General features: G+C 37.5%; 1 protein-coding gene across 1 annotated transcript in view; it reads left to right on the top strand.

Moving 5' to 3' along the window:
• The window catches only part of CATSPERE (catsper channel auxiliary subunit epsilon), a gene marked incomplete at its 3' end in the record, with an annotated part of 147,567 nt that overhangs the window by 81,905 nt on the left and 39,414 nt on the right, over window positions 1-26,248 (top strand). Inside the window, exons 9-11 of the mRNA XM_080824512.1 lie at window positions 1,450-1,942; window positions 10,221-10,695; window positions 17,604-18,046. Of these exons, the coding sequence (XP_080680638.1) occupies window positions 1,450-1,942; window positions 10,221-10,695; window positions 17,604-18,046 (1,411 nt within the window). The remainder of the gene's footprint in view (window positions 1-1,449; window positions 1,943-10,220; window positions 10,696-17,603; window positions 18,047-26,248) is intronic.

The following is a 26,248-nucleotide window of genomic DNA, read 5'->3' as shown; positions in this document are numbered from 1 at the left end:
TTTAGGGCACAGAGGTTTGGTAGTAACCCTATAGCTGCCTGACACGGGGCCCCAACCTGCCAGGACCGCATTCTGAGTGGGCAGAATGCCATCACCCAAGTATGTACACAGTGAGGAAAGAGGAAACTCAGGAGACATTTACTGAACATCTATAGCCTCATGTCTCCTGAATGGCCCTGATAAGAAACTCTCCTTGGAATTTTTCATAACTTCTTAGATAAATAGGAGAATTCTTATTTTCACAAATTCCTCTGTATATCCACTCAATAGATAGACCCAGCTCTGTCAAATTTTAGAATACCAAGAGAAAAAGGGAAGATCCTAAAAACTTATAGGAAGGCAACCCATTAAGTAATAACAAGAATCAATGTATCATCTGACTTTCCATTAGGAAACTTTAAAACAAAAAGACTGGAGAAAATGCCCTCAGATTTCTGAAGTCTCTGCCTAGCCAATTTATCCAGCAGGTGTATAAAATATTTCCAGATATTCAGAGTCTCAAAATTTTATTTTAAATTTTTTATTTATTTATTTGACAGACAGAGATCACAAGTAGGCAGAGAGGCAGGTAAAGAGAGAGGAAGGGAAGCAGGCTCCCTGCGGAGCAGAGAGTCCTATGCGGGGCTTGATCCCAGGACCCTGGGATCATGACCCGAGCCAAAGGCAGAGGCTTTAACTCACTGAGCCACCCAGGCACCCCCAGAGTCTCAAAATTTTATGTTCAGATATACTTTCACAGAGAGGTACTGAAGAATATGCTTTAGCAAAACAAGAAAGAACAAAGTGCAGGATCCAGTATGGTGGCTTCAGCCCAAAGAGTAATGAAGTGAAGCAAGTACTAGATTATCTCCACATTTACCACATGGAAAATATTGTGGAACACCACATTACCTATTGGAACACTTAGGAAACAACAAATTTTCAAAAGGAAATAATTACTACCTCCTGGAGAATTATTAACTCATGAATATATATGTATATATGAAATGTAATTATAGTAAAATAAACTGACATAGTAGTAAACAATATTTACATAGTAAAACAATGTAATGTAATACAGATTAAGCTAAACACTGTGATACTGGGAGAAGTCGTGTAAGTAGTTACATTTTATGAGAAATATATCTTCATCTGGCATGTAAGAAGCCGATATATAATGTGTAAAATCATATACTGAGAGAAGCATAAGAATATTTGAGAATTTGAAGACACATTGCAGATGAGAGAGCTTTAAGAGTCAAGCTGTTTTCCTTTGGGAACAAGAGTGATAAATGAGGAGAAATGGGGCAAAGATAGCATTTTAGTGCTATTTGATTTGTTTCACCCAAATATATGTTGATAAAAGTAAAAGAAAATTTTTTAAATGATAAATGGAAACAACGTACAAGTTGGATGAGAGAAGAGAGAGAGGTCATTTTATTTTTCTATTTTCTATTTTTTTCTTCTTAGGACCTGGCGTATTTTGGTACCAATGACATTAGACGATATGCTAAAGGAGATTAAAGGAAATCAAGTGGCTTTTCAAGATTGCTTTACTGCAGATTTTCTTTTTGTGCTGGCCTTTCCTTTGATGACAGTATCTGAGATTCCTGGATTTTTACCAATCTCTTCACCACGTGGTAGTCAGTTAATGGCAGCCTGGGCTGCTTGTGTTCCTTCATTTGTTGTTGTGGTTGCTGATATGGAGACCTTTCAAACAAATGATTCATTCCACAGCTGGACCAGAGTCAGAGTGCCTCCAAACATTTTGACTGACAATGAAAGACACAATGTATCTGATGTGAGCCTATCACGGGATGGAATATTTTTTCTAATAAATGGCGTTCTTTACGTAAAAAGTTTTACTGAGTTCAAAAGGCTGGGAGTAAATGAAAATCTTCCTGATAGTGGAATTATTGGTATTACAACAAGAAAATGGTGTTGGATCAACTATTTATTAAAGGTTAGTAAAAGATTATATATATGTATATTACATTTACACATTTAGATTTATTTACTATATTATTTAATTCAGTGAAATATGAGACTACACTATACAGCTTTCTTGCAGAGTTATTTTATTTATGGTTGTAAATAAGTCCATCTTCCTAACCTAACTTTTTAGAGGCCTATTTATAGATATACACTTCCAACAAAAGAAATAAAATAAATCTTATATATTATTATGCAGTCAGTTAGCCACATTTTGAGAGTTTTGTTTAACCTTGATGTGGGCAAAAGGTCCAAAAAATTATTTTCCCCAAAGAGTCTATGTACTCTCAAAAAATGAATTAACTCCTCTTTTTGACAATATAGGGAATAAGATATCCTAAAGTTTATTCCACTACAAAACACTTAAAATGTTGTGTAAAAATTTTAAACTTTTTTTAAAGCAAATAGCTATACCTGTATGGAAATAGGAGAAATCCTGAGAGGAATGGGGTAGTCCGAGATCACTAATCCAGAGGCATAAGCCAATTCCCAAATCTCAGCTGCTGTAAGCTCATGTGTTGATCTTAAATATTTAGACCTCCGTTACTTAGACACAAGGCCTTGGACCTGAGCAAGGTAGTGCTCATTTATTCATAAAACAAGAACCTTCAAAAAGTTTACCAACATAATTAAATCTATCCCAGCATTAACTCTTAGAAAGAGAGAAAAGTCTGTCTTTAGAATTTGTGATGAGAAATCAACCCACATGTCTCTGGGGCCCAGATTCCCAGGACCTATGTAGTTTAAAAAACATTAAGGCTATCACCAAGCAGAATTAAACACCATAATTTCTGGAGAAATAAACCCTCAAGTCAGGCTTTGAAAATTTCCCACAGATAAAATTCTGACAAAATTGAGCTCACAGTAAAAAACGACAAAACACACAAAGAAACATTAGATGCTGTGAGAGCCAGCAGAAACAATAAAGAGAAGAATCATTCCTACAAAGCCATCAGGTATTGGAGTTGGCAAAATACAAAAAATCTTTAATAGATTTAAATAAATGGAAAACATAGGGGAAAAGGAATCTACCAAATAGCCAGGCAGTTAGTAAAACCAAAAGCAAGAAAGCCATTACTATAAAATTTAGGGTAGTGGTTATCCTGGAAAGGAAAAACGTAGTGACTGGGAAGAGAACATGGGTGATGTTTGGGAGTCCTGATAATATTCCATTTCTAAATCTCCACGGTCATTACACAGACTTTTGCTTTGCCACAAATCTTCCAGCAATGTATTTTTCTATTCAGTCCATTTTCTGTGTGTGGATTGTATTTCAAAAGTTTTAATATGTAAAAATAAATGTTAAAATATTATATTTTATGTAATAAGCTTAGGTAAAATAATGAAATTGAAATTAAAATTCAATGGACAACTTAAGTTGAAAATTAGATGAGAACAAATTAAACAAAATAAAAGACTGAGAGAAAAAGAAATAGAAAACAAGAAAAAAAACGAGAGAAAAGAGAATGGAAAAGAAAAGATCCAACATACATCTAATCAGCATTCCAAAATGAAAGACTAGAGAGATGGGAAAGAACTGAGAATTTTTCAGACTTCAAGAAAGATATCAATCCTCAGTCCAAAAAATAAATAAATAAATAAATTTATTTATTTACAAATAAATTCCAATTGATATGTTAAAAAATAAAACCCCCTTAGCACAAAATAATCAAATTGCATGGTCACAAGTTGCATGGCAGGCAAAGACTAACAAGATAGTGAAAGTATCCAGATAAGAAAGACAAATTACCAGCAAGGCAATAAAGTAATTAGGACCAGTGGAAGCCAGAAGATAACAAAATACTCAAATAACTGAAATCAAATTATTGTCAACCTAAAATTATACACATTCAATGAAACAATTGTGAAGAACAAGAATGTTTGAAACTATTTTAAAGAACCAAAACCAGACATTTTAGAGTATAAATAGAATAACTGCATTGAAAACTTATTAGATATCATCAATAGCAAAATGGAGATGACATGACATAGGAAATAGTCAATAAAACTGAAGTGTTAAAATTTCAATAGAAATTTTTCAATCTAAACAATAGAAAAAAACTGTCAAAACTGAACCAAGTCTGGGGCACCTGGGGGGTGCAACTGGTCAAGTGTCCAGCTCTTGGTTTCAGTTCAGGTCTAATCTCGGGGTCATGAGATCGGGCCCCATGTCAGGCTCTGTGCTCAGCATGGCATCTGCTTGAGACTCTCTCTCCCTCTCCCGCTCTCTCTCTTTCTAAAATAAATAAATAAATCTCAAAAGAAAAATTAAACCAAGTCTTAGAGACCTGTGGGATGATATCAAAATGTCTAGCATTCATGTCATTGAAGTTTCAAGGAGAGGAGAAAGAGTATCATGTAGAAAAAAATATTAGAATACTTAATGCTTAGAAACATTCCATATTTGGCAAAAGATATAAACTTATAGGGTCATGAAACTCAGCAAACTCCAAACAAGATAATTGCAAAGAAATTCATAAACTACTGAAAACCCAAGGAGCAAAAATAGAAAGCACCCAGAGAAAAATGACATACCCCGTACAAGAGAACAATGATTAAGTGATGGCAGATTCTCATCAGGAGCCATAGATGACAGAAGGTGATGAAGTAATACTAAATGCTGAAAGAGAAGAAATAGTAACCTAGAGTTCTATTTCTAGACAAAAATGTCTTTCAGGAATTAAGGAGAAAAATAAAGACATTTTTAGATGAAAGAAAACTTAAGAGAATTTGTTACCAGCAGACCTCTTCTAATAAATGCCTAAGAAGCTTATCAGGTGGAAAGGAAATGGAAAATTTAAAAAGTCAGGAATTAATAAAGAACAATAAAGAAATGGTACTTATATGGATAATATATACGTTCCTTCTCCTATCTTATTTCCTTAAGATAGGTATGACAGCAAATATGTATAAAAGCAAAACTTAAAACATAAATATTTTCTGGTGGAGCTTTTAATGTATCTTGATATATAGGATAATTACAACATAAATGAGGAAGGAAAAAGGAACCTATGGAGTAGTGAGGTTTCTTTATTCCACTTAAAATATTAAAGTATTAATTCTAAGTAGCTTGTGAAAAGTAAGGACATAAATTGTAAGCCCTAGGGCAGCCACTAAAAAAGTAAATGATCAATATATAAATTAAAATGGAATAGTGGGGCGCCTGGGTGGCTCAGTGGGTTAAAGCCTCTGCCTTTGGCTCAGTCATAATCCCAGGGTCCTGGGATCGAGCCCCGCATCAGGCTCTCTGCTCACCAGGGAGCCTGTTTCCCCCTCTCTCTCTGCCTGCCTCTGCCTACTTGTGATTTCTGTCTGTCAAATAAATAAATATAATCTTTAAAAAAATAAAAATAAAATGGAATACTAAAATATATATATTTTAAAGATTTTATTTATTTATTTGAGAGAGAGAGAGGGCATGAACAGGGGGAGCAGCAGACAGAGGGAGAGGGAGAAGCAGGCTCCCCACTGAGTAGGGACCACTTTGTGGGGCTCGATCCCAAGACCCTGAAATCATGATGCAAGCCAAAGGCAGATGCTTAACTGACTGAGCCACCCACATGCCCCCTAAAAATATATTTTCAAATAATCCAAAAGAAAGCAGAAAAGGCAAAAAAAAAAAAAAAAAAAAAAAAAAAAAAAGGCAGAAGGCAAAAAAAAAAAACACTAGGACAAAAACAGAGGATACAAAGTAAACAATAAAATGGTAGAGCTATATAGAAACATATCAATAATTTCATTAAATTTAAATGGCCAGAGCACTAATTAAAAGACATCAGTTGGGGCACCTGGGTTGTTCAGTGGGTTAAAGCCTCTGCCTTCGGCTCAGGTCCTGATCCCAGGGTCCTGGGATCGAGCCCCACATTGGGTTCTCTGCTCGGCAGATAGCCTGCTTCCCTCTCTCTCTCTGCCTGCCTCTCTGCCTACTTGTGATCTCTGACTGTCAAATAAATAAATAAAATCTTTAAAAAAAAAAATAAAAGACATCAGTTGCCAAATTGGATTTTTTTTTCTTTTAAGTTTTTGATGTTCCAGTTAGTTGCAGGCACCTGGATAGCTCAGTCGGTTGGGCATCCAATTCTTGATCTTGGCTTGATCTCAGGGTCCTGAGTTCCAGACCCAGTGGTGTGTGGAGCCTTCTTCATTGGTGAGAAGACTCTATACCGTTAGGATGTCTATGCTTGAGAAATTCAGCACACATTGTAACAATCCCAGTGGGCAGCTGTTATTCATGTCATCGTTCTCTTATATGCAGTAGAAATTGAGAAGCTGATTCTAAAAGTCATATGGAAATTCAAGATAGAACCAAAAAATTACAGATATCTAAAAATAAATGCCACTAAAAGTGTATAAGATCTTGGTTGAGATCAAAATAAAATATCAAAAATATTAATGCAGATCTGAATAAGTAGCTAGCTCTATCATGTTCATGGGTTAGAATACAGAATATTAAGAGTGTTTCAGTTCTTCCCAGATTTATTTATAGATTTGATGCCAGTCGAATTAAAATTGCAATGTTACTTTGTGGCGCTCAACACACTGACTCTAAAATATATATATGAGAGAGTAAAGTGCTGAGGGTTGGAAGGGGATGGAATAGCCAAGTGTTTCTTCTATCACATATCAAACTTTATTATAAGGCTATAGTAATTAAGACATAAAATATTGAAAGCAGCTTTTCTTCATTTGGCTCCATATCTCACCAGCTTTTGGTGTGTTCAGTCTTCTACTGTCTGAACTCTTTCAGAGGGTAGGCACTAGCTTTCTTATGTTTCATGCTTGTATGGTGTATCATTGCTTTTGATCCTTTTACTATCAATCATTCTGTGGCTTTCTGTTTCTTAAAAACTGCAGAGCCTTGCTTCTTCTCCAGTGTGACAACCTGTGCCCTAACATTATAGTCTTCAGTCCACTGAGATTTAACATAACTATTGCAATGGTTGGAGTTGGGTCTACATTTTGGCATTGCTTTCTATCAACCTCACTTGTTCTTTTTCTTCTCTTTTCTTGTCTTCTGAATGAATCCTGTATTTTTCAATATCTCTGTGTCTTCTACTGTATTGATTCTTTTTCATTCAAAACTATTTGTTAGTCGTTACACTTGGCTATCCAATAATTTTTATTTTTATTTTTTTTAAGATTTTTATTTATTTATTTGACAGAGATTACAAGTCGGCAGAGAGGCAGGCAGAGAGAGAGAGGAGGAAGCGGGCTCCCCGCTGAGCAGAGAGCCCAATGCAGGGCTCGATCCCAGGACCCTGAGATCATGACCTGAGCCGAAGGCAGAGGCTTTAACCCACTGAGCCACCCAGGCGCCCCAATCCAATAATTTTTAATTTATCAGAGTCTAATTTCAAATATATACTTCACAACAGTGTTAAGAAACTAATAACTGTATGATTTCATTTATACCCATTTTTACCCTTTATACTCTCATCTCATATTTTACTTCTAAATGTGCTATAAATCTCAAAATGCCATTTTTTTGTTTTTTGTTTTATTTTTTATTTTTTTAACTTTATTTTATTTTTTCAGTGTTCCAAGATTCATTATCAAAATACATTGTTAATAATTTTCCTTTAAAAAGTTAAAAGTTTTGCTTTTGTCGTATGGGGCACCTGTGTGATGCTGTCAGTTAAATGTTAGACTCTTGTTTTTGGCTCATAATCTCAGGTTCATGAGATCAAGCCCCAAGTCAGGTTACCCACTCAACATGGAGTCCGCTTGAGATTCTCTCTCCCTCTGTCTCTACCCTTCCTGTTCATGCTCTCCCTCTCTCAAGTAAATAAATAAATCTTTTAAAAAATGCCAATTGTCATAAAGATATATAGGTGTATAAATATCAACTGATAACAAAATAAGTCTTTTACATCTATATTCTCCTGGGTATGCTTTATTTCTGTTTGCATATCCAGAGTTCTTCCTGAATTCATTTCCATTCAGCCTGAAGAATGTCTTTGAATTTTCTTGTATAACAAGTTCTCTCAGCATTTGTCTGTATAAAAGTGTCTTTATTTTTTCCCTTCATTTTTGAAGGACATTTTTCACTGAATACAGAATTACAGGATGGCGGCTGGTTTTTGTTGTTTATAGAGTAATTTATAAAAACATCATTCCGTTACCTTATGGCCTCTTACCATTTGGGGTAAGAAGTTAGCCATTATTCGTGCCGTTGTTCTCATATATACCGTGTGTCTTTCTATCTGTAGCTGCTTTCAGAATTTGCTCCTTATCTTCGGTTTTCAGCACTTTTATTACTGATTAGGTATGATTTCCTTTGTATGTATCCTGTTTGTGGTTCAAGGGAACTTCTTGGATTTCTGGGGTAATGTCATTCATTAATTCAGTGGTATTTTTGGACAGTATCTCTTCAAATATTTCTTCTGCACAATTCTGTTTTTCCTTTACTTCTAGAAGTTTAAAAACACATATATGATACTGTTTAATATTGTCCCACAGATCTCGGACAATCTATTCATTTTTTTTTTACCCTACTTCTTTCTTTGTATTTCAGTTTGTATATTAAACTGTCTTCAAGTTATCTACTTGGCTTTTCCCACTTACTCTTGAATCCATTGAATAATTTTTAATATAATTTTATATATAATTTAAAAATTTTTTTATATCTAGCATTTTTACTTCTTTTTTGTCATTTTTATATCTCAGCTGAAATTCCCCATCTCTGCCCTCATGTTGCTCATCTTTCCCACTAGATCCTTCAGCATTTTTATGAGTTGTTTTGTCTTCAGCCATGCTGGGGCTCTTAGCACTGACAAGATTCCAGAGATCTCTTCCTACTTTACAACTGGCCACCACCTTTCCAAACCTCGGGAGCGCTGTCTCGTCTCTACAGCCTAGCTGCCAGCGTTTTGATCACTAAGGGATTCTTTCCTCCCTCATCTTGGTCCAGATTTTCATGCTTTGGGAGATGTACCTCTCTCTCTCTTGCTTCCCTGTCCCAAGTCATAGCTGGGAGACTGCTTTATACTGGGTAAAGGCCAACCACGGGTCAGAGGGAGAGTTTCCCCCAGCTCTCTTACCCACTCCCAGCCTATGGTAGCTGAGAATCCAGAATGCAGATGGATTTCCCGCAACTTGGCTGCCTTGCTGCCTGCCCCTCCCTATCTTCCGAGGGTTACTGCTTTATATTTGGGAGAGGCCTGAATGCCTGAGAGGGATCTATCAGCTCCTCTACCTTGTCCCAAAATATTTGGCTTACTTCACCCAAGCACTAAGTGAAGATCTATGGGAAAGTTTGTGGGTGGGTAAAAACTCATTCCTTGGAATTCCCATCTGTCATACTTATGATGGACTCCCATCCCTCTGCCAAGAATAAGAATAACTATGGGTCTTTTCTATGAAGGGCTCATTTTGTTTCTAATATATTTCCTCTTCAAGGATTGTCTCACACTCATTTAAAGCAACTAGGTCCAAACATTAAATTGAATCTTCATTTGATAAAATGGCTTTTTCCTGAAATGACTCTTCACCAAATGGTCTGTTTCTTTGGTTACCAGTTTGATATCTGTCCACATCCTGTTTGAGTATATCTAAAACTAAATATTTGGGTATTACATAAACTTAAGGAGACAAGATGTGTCCAAGAGACTCCTTTTGGACATCATGAACGTAGAGGTTACATGTTAAGTAAAAATCTCTAAGAATTAGAAACAGTTGGGAAGGAGAGTCAGGGAAGAAGGGTTCTCAGCTCTCTAAATGAAATTAGGCCCACTGAATTTCAGACATAGCAGCCTCTCAGGGGCCTTCCTCTCTAACATCCTGTGTTCATAAAAAGGTGGTATTGATTTGTCTAAGGTTTTTAGTTCTGTCTTCTCTTTATCTCATATCCAAGGAAACTATAATTCCAAAAATAACTTAATGTTTGAAGTGTCTTTATATCTTGACAGTAATGAACATGGAAAGGACACTCATGGCCAGAGTGGATAAACACATAAGAAAAGAAAAAGCTGATATTCTCTGAGGGTCAATTTAAAAGTGAATTCAGATGAATTATTTCTTCAGATAGAAACAATATATCAAAGAATAAGATTACGGAAATAATTTACTTTTATGAATACATATGATATATTTTTATGTAATATATTTCAATGTCTGGAGCAGTATTCAGAAATACCCTAAACACTAAACCTTAATAGACACTACATTTTAAATATAGCAAATTAGAAGACCAGACTTGTTAGGACTATCACTAAAACCATAAATCTTCTAATATTTTCAATTTTTTATAGGGTAAAACAAGAAGTAGACTGGCAATCTGGACAAAAAATGAAGTTTATCTTGGATATGATTTTCTTAAATTTGTCAAAATAATGACTACTGAAAAACTGAAAAGCTTTCTAAATATACCATCAGCTGCTACGCTGACTATACACAATGTCGAGTATCCAGGACACCCTTTGGAACTTGCCTTATTTTTAAGTTACTGCACTACATGTACGGTCAACAAAACGATTTACTTGGTAATATACAACGAAAATACAGAAGACTGTGTGAACCAAAACTTTGCATTAGATGTCCCTATTGACAGTTTTTTAACTCCACATTTTATATTCACAGCACTGCCAGGTTTAGTACTCTGGGACAAATATAGGATCTACTATTTTTATCACAATTTCACAGAGACTGGAGTTTTACAAACACCTACAGAATTTGGAAATCTATCCAGATTAGCACATAACAGCATTATTCATGATATTTTCATAGGTGAGGCATTCTCATTCTGCAAAAATTAGTCTAGATTTTATGGTAGACCTCTTCCTCATGAAGGTGTAACAATCACAAATGTCCTCGTATACGATGCTTTTGGTAGGTAAAGGTGTACTTTTACCACCTAAAAATGGATATCTTAAGTTCTACCGAGGTTAACTATGATCTCACGTAGAGAAACGGCAAACTCAAGTTTTGGGTCTTTCCCATGGATTCGTTTTGATCATTCAGTGGATACGGACCAAGCAGCCCACATAGGCATTTTCGGCGTAAGACGTGATATGGTGCTGTCTAGGGCTCCCTAGGGCTACCACAATTGGGTAGCTTCAAACGATAGAAATTTACTGTCTCAGTTTTGGAGACTAAACATCCCCATTCAAAGTGTGAGCAATGCCATGTTCCCTCTGAAACCTGAAGGGAGGCTCGTCCATTGCTTCTTCCTAACCTCTGGTGGCTTGCTGCCAAACCTTGCCATTCCTGGGCTTGCAGCTACCTCATTCCAACCTCCGCCTTCATCACCACATAGCTTTCTCCCTGTGTCCTCACATGCCACCTTGTTGCAAGGACACAGGGCCCACCCTACTCCGGTGGGACCTCATCTGAACTAATCACCTCTGTAATGATCCTAATCAAATGAGGTCATATTCTGAAGTAGTACTGGGAATTAGAATGTCAACATCTTTCATGAGGGGACACACAATTCAACCTATAGCAGGTGTCGTAGAGTTGAATGGACCCATAGTCGCCTCCATGGGCAAGTCATTGAACGTTTGCAAGTCTCGTTTCCTAATCTGGAATGTAGGGTGGCTGTGTTGATTGGATAAGGGCTTGTAAAATGCTTAGAATAAAACTGGACACGTGATTAAACCTTCAGCTAACAGTAGTAATTCTGAATCTTACTATTCCCAAGATAGTATACTAAACATTATAGGCAATGCAAAGAAATGGGAAGTTCCATCCTCAAAAAGTCTGGTTAGGAGATAAACCTAACCATGGAATTTAAAGGAAATGTTGCTGTAATTTGTAATGTCTTTCTTTTAAAAAAAAAAAAACATTTTATTTATTATTAATTAGAAAGAGAGCATGAACAGGGGGAGGAAGAGAGGGAGAGGGACAAGCAGACTCCACACTGAGCCCAGAGCCCAACTCAGGGCTCAGTCCCACAACGCTGGGATCATGACCTGAGCTGAAATCGAGTCAGACACTCATCCAACTGAGCCACCTGGGCGCCCCTTGTAATGTCTTTCTTGATGCCTGTCACCTGGCAACTCCCAAACGGTTGATTTTTATGTTCCCCTTTACAACAAAACTCTAAAAAATATTGCCTAGTTTCACTTCTTTGTCTTTCCTCCCTTTCTCTTGAAGCTACATGAATCAAATATTCCATGGGAAGTGCTCTTGTCAGGGTTCTTAATGACCTCCCCTTTGCTAACCCAATGGCCAGTTTTCAGCCATCCTCCATGAGCCAGCGTTGTCAGCACGGCATGATTCTTTTTTTTTTCCCCAAAGATTTTATTTATTTGACAGAGAGGGAGAGAGCACAAGCCAGGGGAGCAGCAGGCAGAGAAAGAGGAAAGAACAGATTCTCCACTGAGCAGAGAGCCCAACCTGGGGCTCGATCCCAGGACCCTGGGATCGTGACCTGAGCCGAAGGCAGACACATAACCGACTGAGCCGCCCAGGCTCCCCTAGCAGGGCCTGATTCTTGAAACACATTTTTTCACCTGACTTCTGGGGCGTTGCTTTCTTGCCCTTCCTGCTCCTTCACTCCTACTCCTCTGCAGCCTCTTTTTCTTGCTCCCTCATCTTCCTGATTCCCAAGTGGAGAAGCATGTCAGGGTCTGGTTTCCAGACATCTCGCAGAGCTCCGTTTCCATGCATTCTGCCCTCCAGCCATGACTCCTAGCAACATGGTTAATGCTACGTCAGCGCCAGTATCAGGAGCTAGAGAGGCCCACAGATTGAGGACCTCACCCATTCTGGGGGACCGGGGGGTACAGAAGGCTTCCTTGCGGAAGTGCTGTCTAAGCTGAGGCCTGCTGAATGGGTAGAGGTTAGTTAGGCAATGAAGACAACAGTGGGGACGGGGTGCCCAACAACCCAGAGACAGAGACAACAGGGTACAGTTCAGGCCTTGAAAGACAACTCACCGCTGACACAGAGTTCTCCAGAGAGAAAAAGGAGAAATCTCCTGGAGAAATCAAGTTCAGGTTCCGAGAGTCCTTTACACAAGCCACGTGAGGAAATCGGACCTTCTCCTAAGGCCCGTATAGGGAGTTCTAAAGAGTTTTGAGCAAGAGAGAAGCAGAATCATATTTGCGTTTTATTAAAAGGCCGTTGGCCACAGTGATAAGGAGATAAAGTTAGAGTAATCAACGGGGGATAAATTTTAGAAGAAACTTAAAGGTTGAATGTTATACTGAGAGCCATTTGGAAATGCTGAAATAAAAAGTCTAAATTGTCTATAAGCGTATGAACTATGAATTTAAAAAGCCCTCGGCCTGCAACATTTCCATTTCTCAACCCACTATTTAAAAGTTGCCGTGAGGGCGCCTGGCTGGCTCAGTTGATGGAGCGTGGGACTCTTGATCTCGAGGCCATGAGTTCATGCCCCACACTGGGTGTAGAGATCCCTTAAAAATAAGATCTTAAAGGGCACGTGGGTGGCTCAGTTGGTTAGGCCTCTGCCTTCGGCTCAGATCATGATCCCAGGGTCCTGGGATCGAGCCCCACGTTGGGCTCTCTGCTCAGCGGGGAGCCTGCTTCCTCCCCTCTCTCTCTGCCTGCTTGTGATCTCTCTCTCTCTCTCTGTGTCAAATAAATACATAAAGTATTTTTTTTAAAACAATAAGATCTTTAAAAAAAAGTTGCTGTGATTTTATCTGAACTTCTGAAAGAGCAAATTCAAAAAATGGTCTATATTTTCAAAACATCTAATACATATAAAAATGATGCCATTTTAACTACTGCATTTTGTTCTGTGGTGTCTCTACACTATTATCTAAACTAATAGGAGTATAAATCGATATTTAGACAGTATCAGGCTTCAGTTCTCTTGCTATCACAAATAGTGCTGCAGAGAATGTGCTTCTATGTATATTTTCGTACATTTGTACAGGTACTCTTTAATATAAATTATCAGATGTAGAATTCATGAATCAGTAATTTAAATATTTTAAAAATTAATAAATCCTTTCCAGTGGCCCTCCAGCAAAAGTTGTCACAGTCTAAGTTTCTCCAAAAGTATTAGAAAATATATATTTTCATATACTATATTTGATACTTACCCGTAGTACAGAAAAAATGGGTAATTCTCATTTTATCATACATTTCATAATAAGAGATTATATCTAGTTTCTTCCTATGTTTATTGGCCATACTCTTGTATAAATTGTCAGGTCATACTGTGAAGTTTTTTGTTTTGTTTTGTTTTGTTTTGATAAAGAAAGGGAGAGAGCAAACCCGGGACAAGGGAGGGACAGAGTTGACAGGGAGAATCTTAAGCAGGCTCCATGCACAGCACAGAGTCCGACATGACATGGGGCTCGATCTCATGACCCTGACATCATGACCCAAGCCAAAATTAAGAGTCGGATGCTTACCAAGTGAGCCACCCAGGTGTCTCGCTTATTAAAACATTACTAAGTGAACTTTGGATTAAATGTGAAGTTAAGATGAAAATTAGGAATTATTTTAAAAATGAGATTAAAAACACTGTATATAAAGGTTTGTGGATGCAGCTAAAGCCACAGCGAGAAAAACATATAGCCTTATGTGGGTTTTTTGTTTTGTTTTTTTTAAAGATTTTATTTATTTGTTTGACACAGAGAGAGAAATCACAAGTAAGCAGAGAGGCAGGCAGAGAGAGAGAGAGGAGGAAGCAGGCTCCCTGCTGAGCAGAGAGCCCAACACGGGGCTGGATCCCAGGACCCTGAGATCATGACCTAAGCCAAAGGCAGAGGCTTAACCCACTGAGCCACCTAGGCACCCCAACCTTATGTTTATTTGTAGTTTTAAATGCTTAGGAAACAAGACTGAAAATAAATGAACTAATCATTTACCATAAGAAGCAGGCAATAGACACCAAAGTTACAAAAAGAAAGCACAACGGAAGAATCAAGAATGACAAAAGCAGAAATTAAGGAATTAAATAGAAGTAGATCTGATAGAGGAGCCTGGGTGGCTCAGTGGGTTAAAGCCTCTGCCTTCGGCTCAGGTCATGATCCCAGAGTCCTGGGATCGAGCCCCACAACGGGCTTTCTGCTCAGCGGGGAGCCTGCTTCCTCCTCTCTCTCTGCCTGCCTCTCTGCCTACTTGTGATCTCTGTCTGTCAAATAAATAAAATCTTAAAAAAAATTTTTTTTTTAAAGAAAGTAGATCTGATAAACAAGTCAAGGATTCCTTTCAAAGGAAAAGAAAACAAAAGCAAAATACTCGATTTCGACTCAGGTCATGATCTCAGGGCCCTGGGGTCCAGTCCTGCATCAGGCTCCCTGCTCAGTGGGAGTCTGCTTGTCTCCCTCTCTCTCTGCCCCTCACCACCCCATGCTGTCTCTCTCTCTAAAATAAATAAGTTAATTTTTAAAAATAATGTTTTAATGAGCAGCATGAAAGAAAGAAGAGAGAGTGCTGGAAAACACAGAGGAGGGACATCTAATCCAGATTTATGAGATTAGGAAAGGCTGAATAGAGGAAACGCCTTCCAAACTAAGAACAGGAAGAGGGTACATACTAGAAAAACGAGATCAACGGTCAGGATGGGGGCTGAAGTAGCAAAGACCGGAAGCAGGAGAGAACATGCCAAGTTTGTGGAACTGAAATTTGTTGTGTCTGACTACGTAGTATGTGAGCCCAAAAGTGGCAACAGACAAGGCTCGCTGCACATCACCACATGACCTGGACATTATCTAAAATCCAAGAGCAGTATATATTTTTTGTTTTGTGAGGCTACACATTTTGTGTGTCATCACACTGTGTTTGTTTCCTGCACCTACTTTCCTCACTCAACATCCCGGTGGATTTTGTTGGGTCGTCCACCTGCATTTTTCTCTCCTTCTACCTGGTGAAGTTTCTAGAAACACAACACATAAGGCACAGCAGGCCAAGAACTGGGCAAGCCTGGAAGGAGTTATTGCCAAAAGCAAAACAAAACAAAGTTAAATTTATAAAGTAAGTCATATGAGGAAAGGTAGCTTGTCCCCGCGGTGCCCAAAGGACCTCGGCGCCGCAGCTCACCTGCACACAGCCGCAGAGCTTGCCGAGTTAGCCACATGTCAGCACTGGCGCTCCATGGCCCCGGTGTGGGGCCTCAGCAGGAAGGGCATCTCCCCCTTGCAGTTAGACTAAAACACTCTGAAAAATATTCCGAGCTGCACATTGACCTTACCGATCAATGCAACAATTTCACCAGCATTTATCGTATTGTTGAATTCCTACTGACGACATTATCACTACATGAGAGCTTAAGGTTATAAGGACGTGTATGTGGACAGCGATGTCTTTTTAAAGTATTCTGATCCTGAAAACAATTGACATTGCTGATTTAGGAGTTTTACTAGAATGTAATTTATAGTAATTTGTGAAAATGCCACTTATGTGTTCAAATTTCAAATGTAAGTTGCATAAGCATAGTACACCCTGAACTTTCCTCACTCTACAAGCTGACCTTGCTCCTTCTAGCCAGTCCCTTTAAAGTGTTGTTGTTTTAAATTAGGGAAAGTATACCACTAGAAACCATCCACGGAGACTGTCATGTCTGGAAAGAAAGCCATGAAATCAACTAGTTCAACTGTTCATTTTACAGATACAGCTACTAGAATCAAAGAATTTGAGAGACTTATTGTCTGTGAACCTCTGTGACTTAGGCATAATACTCTGTTAAGAGAAGGAAGTTGGTTATTATTTACAAAGTGAACCTGAAGATGTATCAACACACACACACGCACACACACACCCCCCCATTTCTTTATCCCAGTGGTGTCAGTCTGTTACAGCTTCTATAACAAAATATCATGGGCTATGTGGCTTAAACAATAGAAATTTATGTTCTCACAGTTCTGCAGCATAGAAGTCCAAGATCAAAGTGGTATCAAGGTCGGTTTCTGACAAGGACCCTCTTCCTTGCTTGGAGACATGGGCCACCTTCTTACTATGTCCTCACATGGCCTTTCCCCTGCCTGCATGCACAGAATGGTCTTATGTCTTCCTCCTCTTACAAGAATCCCAGTCATACTGGACTAGGGCCTTATGACCTAGTTTAAACTCCCATTACCTCCTGAAAGACATTATCACCAAATACAGTCACAATGCAAGCCGGGGTTTCAACCTATCCATTTTGGGGGTGTGGGGGAAAACAAAATTCCATCCATAGCAGAATGCTCCCTAATAATACTATGTCTGCATGCCCATGCTCATTATTATTTAGTGCACTAATTCCAGCTTTTTTGTGTAAGTGATGTCATATATAAAGTGATGTCATAAATACAAGAAGAAATGTATCCAGGAAAAGAATCACTGTACTATGAAGTAAAATATTTCCGGCATCACATAAGGTTGCAGGTTTGCACCTACACACTCCAATTTTTCTCAAAACAGATAAATCCTTCATTACTATGCAAGAAATAATTTTGGTTAAAAGTGCATGGATTTGGGGCACCTGGGTGGCTCAGTGGGTTAAGCCTCTGCCTTCGGCTCAGGTCATGATTTCAGGGTCCTGGGATCGAGCCCCGCATCGGGCTCTCTGCTCGGCAGGGAGCCTGCTTTCCTTCCTCTCTCTCTGCCTGCCTCTCTGCCTACTTGTGAGCTCTCTCTCTCTGTGTCAAATAAATAAATAAAATCTTTAAAAGTTAAAAAGTGCTTGGATTTATGGTTACTTAGAACAACAAACTTTTCTCCTTCTTTTCCAGATTATTATGGAAATATTTTGGCAAAAATGGAAAATAACATCATGTTTTATTTCAAGATCAATATTAAAGATGCAGTAAAACTACACTCATGGGCAAATAGCACAGTTAAGTCATTAATTCTATTGAGTACATCTACTCAAATATATTTCATATATGTTTTTGAAAATGCCACAGTACAGTCACAGGAATATCCTTTAAAACTGGAAACACAAAGTGTGAATTTCTATATACAAGAAGAGTGCCCCTACATGGCATTTCATAATAACGTTTTTAGTGTTTTTCACTTTTTGGACAAGGGACAGAACCTGTCCTTTTGGGCTCAAATAGTCTATACAGAAAATCTTGGTCTGTATATTATCGTGGAATCATATGGCCCAAATATATTACAAGAAATACAGAAGGTTCACTATGAAGTCGCTCTAGGATATTGCACTAAAACCATGGTAAGTTAATATTTTAAAATGTATTCATTTGATTATAATAAATGTGAAATGAAAATATTTATATTTTTATCCTATCATGAAAAATATAGTATCTGACATCATCGGTGACATTTGATGACGTTTTCAGATTACAAACACTTATCTTTAGTTTTATGTCATCTTGACTCATGTTGCAGTAATTTCTGTTAGTGGATTGTGGTAAAGAATGTTTAATTTGAAAAGAAATCGAAACTTTCTTCATCTGTTATAAATATGTGTGTGTGTGTGTGTGTGTGTGTGTGTACTCCTGCTCAGGCTTTTTTTTCTCTTTCAAATAAGCAAATAAAATATATATATACATACATATATATATATGTATATATATATATTTTAGTGCAATATATGTATGTATATATATATTTTAAAAAAACAGATTTTCCTGGGGCACCTGGGTGGCTCAGTGGGTTAAGCCTCTGCCTTCGGCTCAGGTCATGATCTCGGGATCCTGGGATCGAGCCCCGCATCGGGCTCTCTGCTCGGCAGGGAGCCTGCTTCCTCCTCTCTCTCTCTCTCTCTGTCTACTTGTGATCTCTCTCTGCCAAATAAATAAATAAATTCTTAAAAAAAAAAAAAAAAACAGATTTTCCTATATAACACTGCCCCAAAACGTGACAGCTTCAAACAGCACCCAATTCTATTTGTCAACAATTTGGGTGGTGAGTAGCTGGGCGATAGTGCTGGTTTCATCCATCTGGGTTCGTTCATGAGGTGGTGGTCATCTGGTAGCTTGTCTGGGACAAGGTGATCTAGGATGGCCTCAATCACACTTCAAGCGGTTGGTGCACACACTGGCTTGTGTGAACAAGGCAGCTCAGCTGAGCACTTGTCTCTGATCCATGTGGCCTCTATTGTCCAGGCCAAAGTTGGCTTTTCCCCAAGCGTCTCAGGGAAGTATTCCAAGATCCCCAAGCGTCTCAGGGAAGTATTCCAAGATAGCGTGAGCAGATTCCTGTGGACCTCTTGAGGCCTACATTTGGCCACATTCTACTCATCAAAGCAATTCACAAGGCCAGCCTAGGTTAACAGGATGAAGAAATACAGTCCACCCCTTGACGGGAGAACAGCAGACTTACCCTGTGAAGAGAGGTGCCTACAGGAATGGGAGGAAGTACCACAGCTAACTTTCAGATGATCCAGCACAGCTAGCTGCAAATGTACTTTAGATATTATTTTGTATACTACTTTCCAATGAACATTTTAGCATGAATGTTTCACATGTTACTGCGATTTCTTCCCGAACACTGTATGTTCTACTTCCCACCTTCTCTTTCTGCACTCAGCTTTCTTTAGCATTTACAGTAGTGGGCATCTTAACAGAGGCAATGGAATGAAATGTTCAGTTAATTCCAAAGTCAGTTAAAGCAGAGGATCATTAAAAATGAAAATGATATGAATGAAATGTTATACTCTAACTTAAATAAATGAATGTATATTCATTAGTCAACCTTTTAATATAGGACCACAGACTTTTCTTTGAAACAAGTGAACTTACCAGAGCATCTCCGCTCCTTTCTTGCATAACCTTATTCATAATGCATTATCTCTTAAGTTCCTGCTTCTGTTTTTTTAAAAGGGGAGGGGGTGCCTGGGTGGCTCAGCCGGTTAAGCATCTGCCTTCAGCTCAAGTCATGATCCCAGGGTCCTGCAATCAAGCCCCATGTCAGGCTTCATGCTCAGTAGAGAGTCTGCTTCTCCCTCTCCTTCTGCTTCTCCCCAGACTCCTGCTCAGCCTTTTTTTCCCTCTTTCAAATAAGCAAATAAAATCTTCAAAAAAAAAAAAAAAAAAGTAGAGGACGGGGAAAAAATTAATGACGCTGGCAAAGCTGTCAAAATTCCAAATTTTTTTCACTTTTTCCAATCTCTTACTGTTACCTTGCTCATACCTAATTCATCAATTTCTTCAGGGACTTGCTTTATTAAAATTTTCCAAAGCAACCATTTTGTTCTCAGGGAAACAGTAATGCTACTTTCCTTTTACACTCAATTTCATCAGCCCATAATATTTAATTCCACAACTACAATAATAACACAATCTGGGATAAACAGGTTTAGAAACACAGAGAGCTGATTTAGATTTGCATAATATATGGATAGATCTTAAAACATTGTTAGGTGGGAAAACAGTGTCGAGTAAGAAACTGAGATCCATCATATAGTAACATTTACAAAAATTGTGAACACCTACACATAAATCACAAGCAACAACAACAACAAAAAGCATTACTCATTTTACATAGACACAATACCCAAGGACAGTTATCAGACAATATGGCATCATCAAGTATAATGACATCATGCTTGCTTGATAAATATTATGGGGGTCTGCACATAGAGGGAAGAGGAAAGGGGGAAAGAGAGGGAAAGGAATGAGGGCAGAAGATACAGGGAAAAACTAAAACATAATAAATAAAATAAGACTGGATTGATCACGTTTCAAGAAACAAGGAGGGTATTTAACTCACTTTTCTGAAACTGAGGTACCCTCTTCTCCCAGAACAAGAACAGAAAAATTTACACCCTCCTTCAACCCAGGAAAGTTTTCTTTGATTAGCTAGCCACAGTATCTGCATGAGCTCTCATAAGTTTTCTTTCCAAGAATGTGCTGTATAATGTTCTTTTGCCCATTTGCAATTCAGAACTTCAAAATACAGTCAAAATATAGAAATAACGGTCATGACTAGTGTCTCCTTAATGCCCATCACCTGTTTCCACCAACCCCCCACCTCCTCCTCTCTGATAACTATCAGTGTGTTCTCTAGAGTTAAGAGTTTGATTTTTGATTTGTCTCTCTCTCTCTCTCTCTCTTTCCTCTTTGCTCATCTGTTTTATTTATTAAATTCCACATATGAATGAAATCATATAATATTTGTCTTTCTCTGACTCATTTCGCTTAGCATTATACTCTCTAGTTCCAAAAATGTCATTGCAAATGGTAAGATTTCATTCTTTCTATGGCTGAATAATATTCCATTACACACACACACACACACACACACAGTGCAGTCACCGTGATGGAGTTTCCTCAAAAAGTTAAAAACAGGGATGCCTGGGTGGCTCAGTTGGTTAAGCGACTGCTTTCAGCTCAGGTCATGATCCCAGCATCCTGGGATCGAGCCCCACATCGGGCTCCTTGCTCCGCAGGGAGCCTGCTTCTCCCTCTGCCACTCTGTCTGCCTGTGCTCACTCTCTCTTTCTCTCTCTCTCTGACAAATAAATAAATAAAATCTTTAAAAAAAAAAAAAGTTAAAAACAGAAATACCCTATGCTCCAGTAATTGCACCACTGGGTATTTACCCAAAAAACACAAAAACACTAATTCAAAGGGATTAGCAAGTTTTTTCATCTTTCTGTGCCTTAGTACTTTCATCTAAGTAATGATGATGATAAGAACAATATAGTATATGTAATAGAATATCTAATTAACATGTAATTATGTCTACATGTTAACGTAATGTATTGTTTTCTATATTAACCACTATATAGTAATAAAATAATTATTACCATAATATTTACTTCATAAGGTTTTTAGGATTAAATAGTTTAACTACATAAAGAACTTACAGGTGCCTCTGGCCCGTAGCCAACACTAGGTTCACCTGTTGCTACTATAACTATAATCACCACTGTTTCTGTGACTACTACTGTTCTGTTACCACCACCACATTTCATCAACCCTAGCGCACTTTTTTTTTAGCATCTATGAAATCAGGATGAGTCTTACATCCTGTGGCATCTTAGAGCCAATGAATTGCAGTAGTAATGTGATAACCTTGCTTATTTTGTGCAGATTGGGTCAATATGACTTCACAGACTAATCATTGTGTGTCCTAGCTAGTAGGGTTGTCAAGTATCCTAGCTCATTACCCAATTTGGGGGAAACAAAACAAAATAAAACAAAACCTGAATATAACACCTATATATAAAAGTGGATAACTTTAATTTGGAAAGGTTTTAGTGCTACTAGCTGGTTTCATAGTGATATTTACACGAAAATTTAGTTTTGAAATTTTAAAAATGATTTGAACATCTTGATTGACATAGTCCTTTTCTTAATTGAGGTATTTTTTTATAATTGACTAGAACATTATATTCATTTCAGACATGCAACATAATGATTTGGTGTTTGTATATGTTGTGAAATGATCACCACAATAAGCCTACTTAACCGCCATCGCTACACATAGTTACACATTTTTTTCTTATGATGAGAACTTTTAGTGTTTATTCTCTTAGCAACTTTTAAGTGTACAATACAGTATTATTAATTGTAGTCACCATGCTGTACCTTACATTACCATGGCTTGTCTTATAAGTGTGAGTTTGTACCTTTTGAGTACCTTCATTCATTGTTCACACCCACCACTCCCACCTCTAGCAACGATCAAATTGGTCTCTGTACCTTTGAGTTGGGGGGGAGGGGTCCATTGGTGGGGAGAGTGTTTCAGTTCCGCATATAAGTGAGATCATACAATATTTATCTTTCTGTGTCTGGCTCATTTCACTTAGGATCATGCCTTCAAGATTCACCCACGTTGTTGTAAATAGGCAGGATTTCCATGTTCTTTTTTTTTTTTTTTTAGATTTATATATTTATTTTGAGAGAGAGAGAGAAAGATTTCCTTGTTCTTTATGACTGAATAATATTCCATAGTGTGAATGCAGAAGAGAAAGAGAAACATAGGCTCCTTTCATGTCTTGGCTCCTGTAAATAATGCTGCAGGGGACATGGGGGTGCCGATATCTTTTCGAGTTAATGTTTTTACTACCTTTGGGTATATTCCCAGAAATGGAATTGCTGGATCATATGGTAGTTCTGTCTTTAGTCTTCTGAGGGTCCTCCATACTGTTTTCTATAGTGGCCGCACCAATTTACATTCCCACCAAAAGAGCGCAAGATTCCCTTTTCTCCACATCCTCACCAGCATTTGTTATCTCTTATGTTTTTTGATCATGGCCATTCTAGCAGGGATGAGGTGATATTGTGCTCTTGATTTACATTTTCTTGGTAAATAGTGATATCATGGACCTGTTGGTCATCTATATATATATATGTCTTCTTTGGAATAAATATATATTCAGAACCCTTGCCCATTTTTTAATCAGATTGTTTTCTCAATGTTGAATTATTCAAGTTCCTTGCATATTATGGATATTAACCCTTTACCAGGTGTGTGACTTGGAACTACTTTCTCTCATTGTTTCTTTTGCTGTGAAAAAGTGTTTTTTTAGTTCAATGTAGTCCCACTTGTTTATTTTTGCTCTTGTTGCCCTTGCTTTTGGTGTCAAATCCAAAAAAAATATTGCCAAGACTGATGTCAGGGAGCTTACTGCCTGTCTTCTTCTAGGAGTTTTATGGTTTCAGATCTTCTGTTCAAGTCTTTAATCTCCTTTTGAGTCGATTTTTGTGTATGGTGTGGGGTAGGGGACCAATTTCATTATTTTGCATGAGGTTATTCAGTTTTCCCATTTATTGAAGATTATCCTCCCCATTGTATATAATTAACTCCTTTGTCATAAATTAACTGACAGTATACACATGGGCTTCATTCTGAGCTCTGTTCTGTACAGTTTTGTGTTTGTTGTTATGCCCATATATACTGTTTTGCTTATAAAGCTTTGTAATACGGTTTGAAATCAGGTAGGATGATGCCTCCAGCTTTGTCCTTCTTAGGTCGTTTTGGCTATCCTGGTTCTTTTGTGATTCCATATAAATTTTAGAATTCTTTGTTTCCATGAAAAATGCCATTGGCATTTTGATACAGAATGTCTTGAATCTATATATTGCTTTGGGTAGTGTGGACATTTTACCAATATCAATTCTTCAAATCCATCAGTACAGAATATCTTTCCATTTATTTGTCTCTTCTTCAGTTGCTTTCATGAATGTCTTGAGTTTTTAATATACAGGTCTTTCACCTTCTTGGCGAAATTTATTCTGAGGTATTTTATTCTTTTTGATGCACTTGTAGGTGAGGTTGCTTTTTTAGTTTCTCCTTCGGATAGTTTATTATCACTGCATAGAAGCACAACAGATTGTTGTATATTGATTTTGTATTCTGTAACTTTACTGAATTAATTTATTAGTTCTAACAGTTTTTTGGTAGAATAGGGTTTTTCTGGTTTTGTATATATAGACCATGTCATCTGCCAGTAGAGACAGTTTTACCTTATGTTCCAATTTGTATGTCTTTTATTTCTTCTTGTCTAATTTCTCTGGGTGGGATTTCCAGTATTATGTTGAACAAAAGGAGTGAGAGTGGGCACCTTTGTCTTGTTCCTGATCTGAGAGGAAAAGCTTTCAGCTTTTCTCTGTTGAGTATGGATATTAGCTACAGGCTTGACATATTTAACCTTTACTATGTTCCCTCTATGCCCACTTTGTGGAGAGTTTTTATTATAAATGGATGTTGCATTTCGTCAAGTGCTTTTTCTGCATCTTCTGAAATGACCATTTGATTTTTATCCTTCATTTTGTTGATGTGATGTACCACACTGAGTGATTTGGAAATGTCAAGCCATCCTTGCATCCTTGGAATAAATCCTACTTGATTGTGGTGTTTTCTTCTTTTACAGTATTGTTGAATTCAGATTCCTAAGTTTTGTTGAGAATTTTTGCATCTATCTTCATGGAGGATCATGGCCTTTAATTTTATTTTCTTTGGGGCATCCTTGTCTGATTTTAGTATCAGGCTAATGCTGGCATTATAAAATGAGTTTGGAAGTGCTCCCTTTTTTACTTTTTCAAAGAGTTTGAGGATTGGTATTATTTCTTCAGTGTTTGGTATAATTCACCAGTGAAGCCATCTGGTCTTGCACTTCTGTTTGTTGGGAGGTTTTTGATTACAGATTCCATCTCCTTATTAGTATTCAGTCTGTTCAGATTTTCTATTTCTTTGGCAATTCAGCCTTGGTAGGTTATATGTTTCTTGATATTTATCCATTTCTTCTAGTTTGTGGGCATTTAGTTTTCTCTTATGATATTTCATTTTTCAGTGGTATCAGTCATAACATCTATTTCTGATTTCATCTTTTTGAGTTCCTTTTTTTAATTGGGAGTCAGGCTAGGCTTATCGATTTTGTTTATCTTTTCAAAAACCAGCTCTTATTTCATTGATCTCTTCTGTTGTCCTTTTAGTCTCTATTTCATTTATTTCCTCTCAGATCTTTGTTATTTCCTTCCTTTTACTGAATTTAGGATTTATTTATTCCTCTAGTTTTTTGAGATGTAAAGATAGGTTGTTTATTTGATTCTTTCTTGTTTCTTTACGTAGACATTTCTCACTATAAGGTTCCTTCTTAAAACTGCTTTTGCTGCATCCCATATATCTGAGAATGTTGTATTTCTGTTTTTATTTGTCTCAAGGTATTTTTACTTATTTTTTTATTTCTTCATTACTTGTTCAGTAACATATTGTTTAATCTTCACCTATTTGTGAATTTTCCAGTTTTCCTCTTGTAATTGATTTCTAGTTTCACACCATTGTAGTTAGAAGAGATGCTTGATTTGACTTTAATTTTCAAGTATATTAAGATTTGTTTTATGGCCTAACATGTGATGTCTCCTTGAGAATGTACTGTGTGCACTTGAGGGAAGTGGGTATTTTGTTGCTTTTGGATGGAAAGTTCTGGATATGTCTATTAGGTCAATCTCATCTACCCTGTTGCTTAAGATTAATGTTTCCTTATTGATTTTCTCTTTGGATGATGTATCCATTGATGAAAGTGGAGCAGGAGACTAAGGTCTCCTACTATTATTGTATCACTACCTATTTTTCCCTTTATCTCTGTTAATATTTGCTTTATATATTCAGGTGCTCCTTTGTTGGGTCCGTAATATTATATCCTCTTGTTGGATTGCCCCTTTGTCATTAGGTAATAACCTTATCTGTCTTTTATTACAGTGTTTGTTTTAAAGTCTCTCTTGTTAGATGTAAGAGTAGCTACCCCAGCTTTCATCTGATTTCCATTTGCATGGGTTATCATTTTCCACCCCTTTACTTTCTGTCTCTGTGCATCCTTCCATCTGACAAGTCTCTGGTAGGCAACACACAGATGGGTCTTGTTCTTTATCCATTCAGCCATCTTATGTCTTTTTACTAGAGAATTCAGTCCATAATTACTTAAAGTGATTACTTTTAGATACGTACTATTGTCAGTTTATTG

The sequence above is a fragment of the Martes martes genome (assembly GCF_963455335.1).
Source record: "Martes martes genome assembly, chromosome: 15".
Taxonomy (NCBI): Eukaryota; Metazoa; Chordata; class Mammalia; order Carnivora; family Mustelidae; genus Martes; species Martes martes.
The sequence above is the reverse complement of the archived record's forward strand: the minus strand, read 5'-3'. Positions and strand labels throughout refer to the sequence as shown.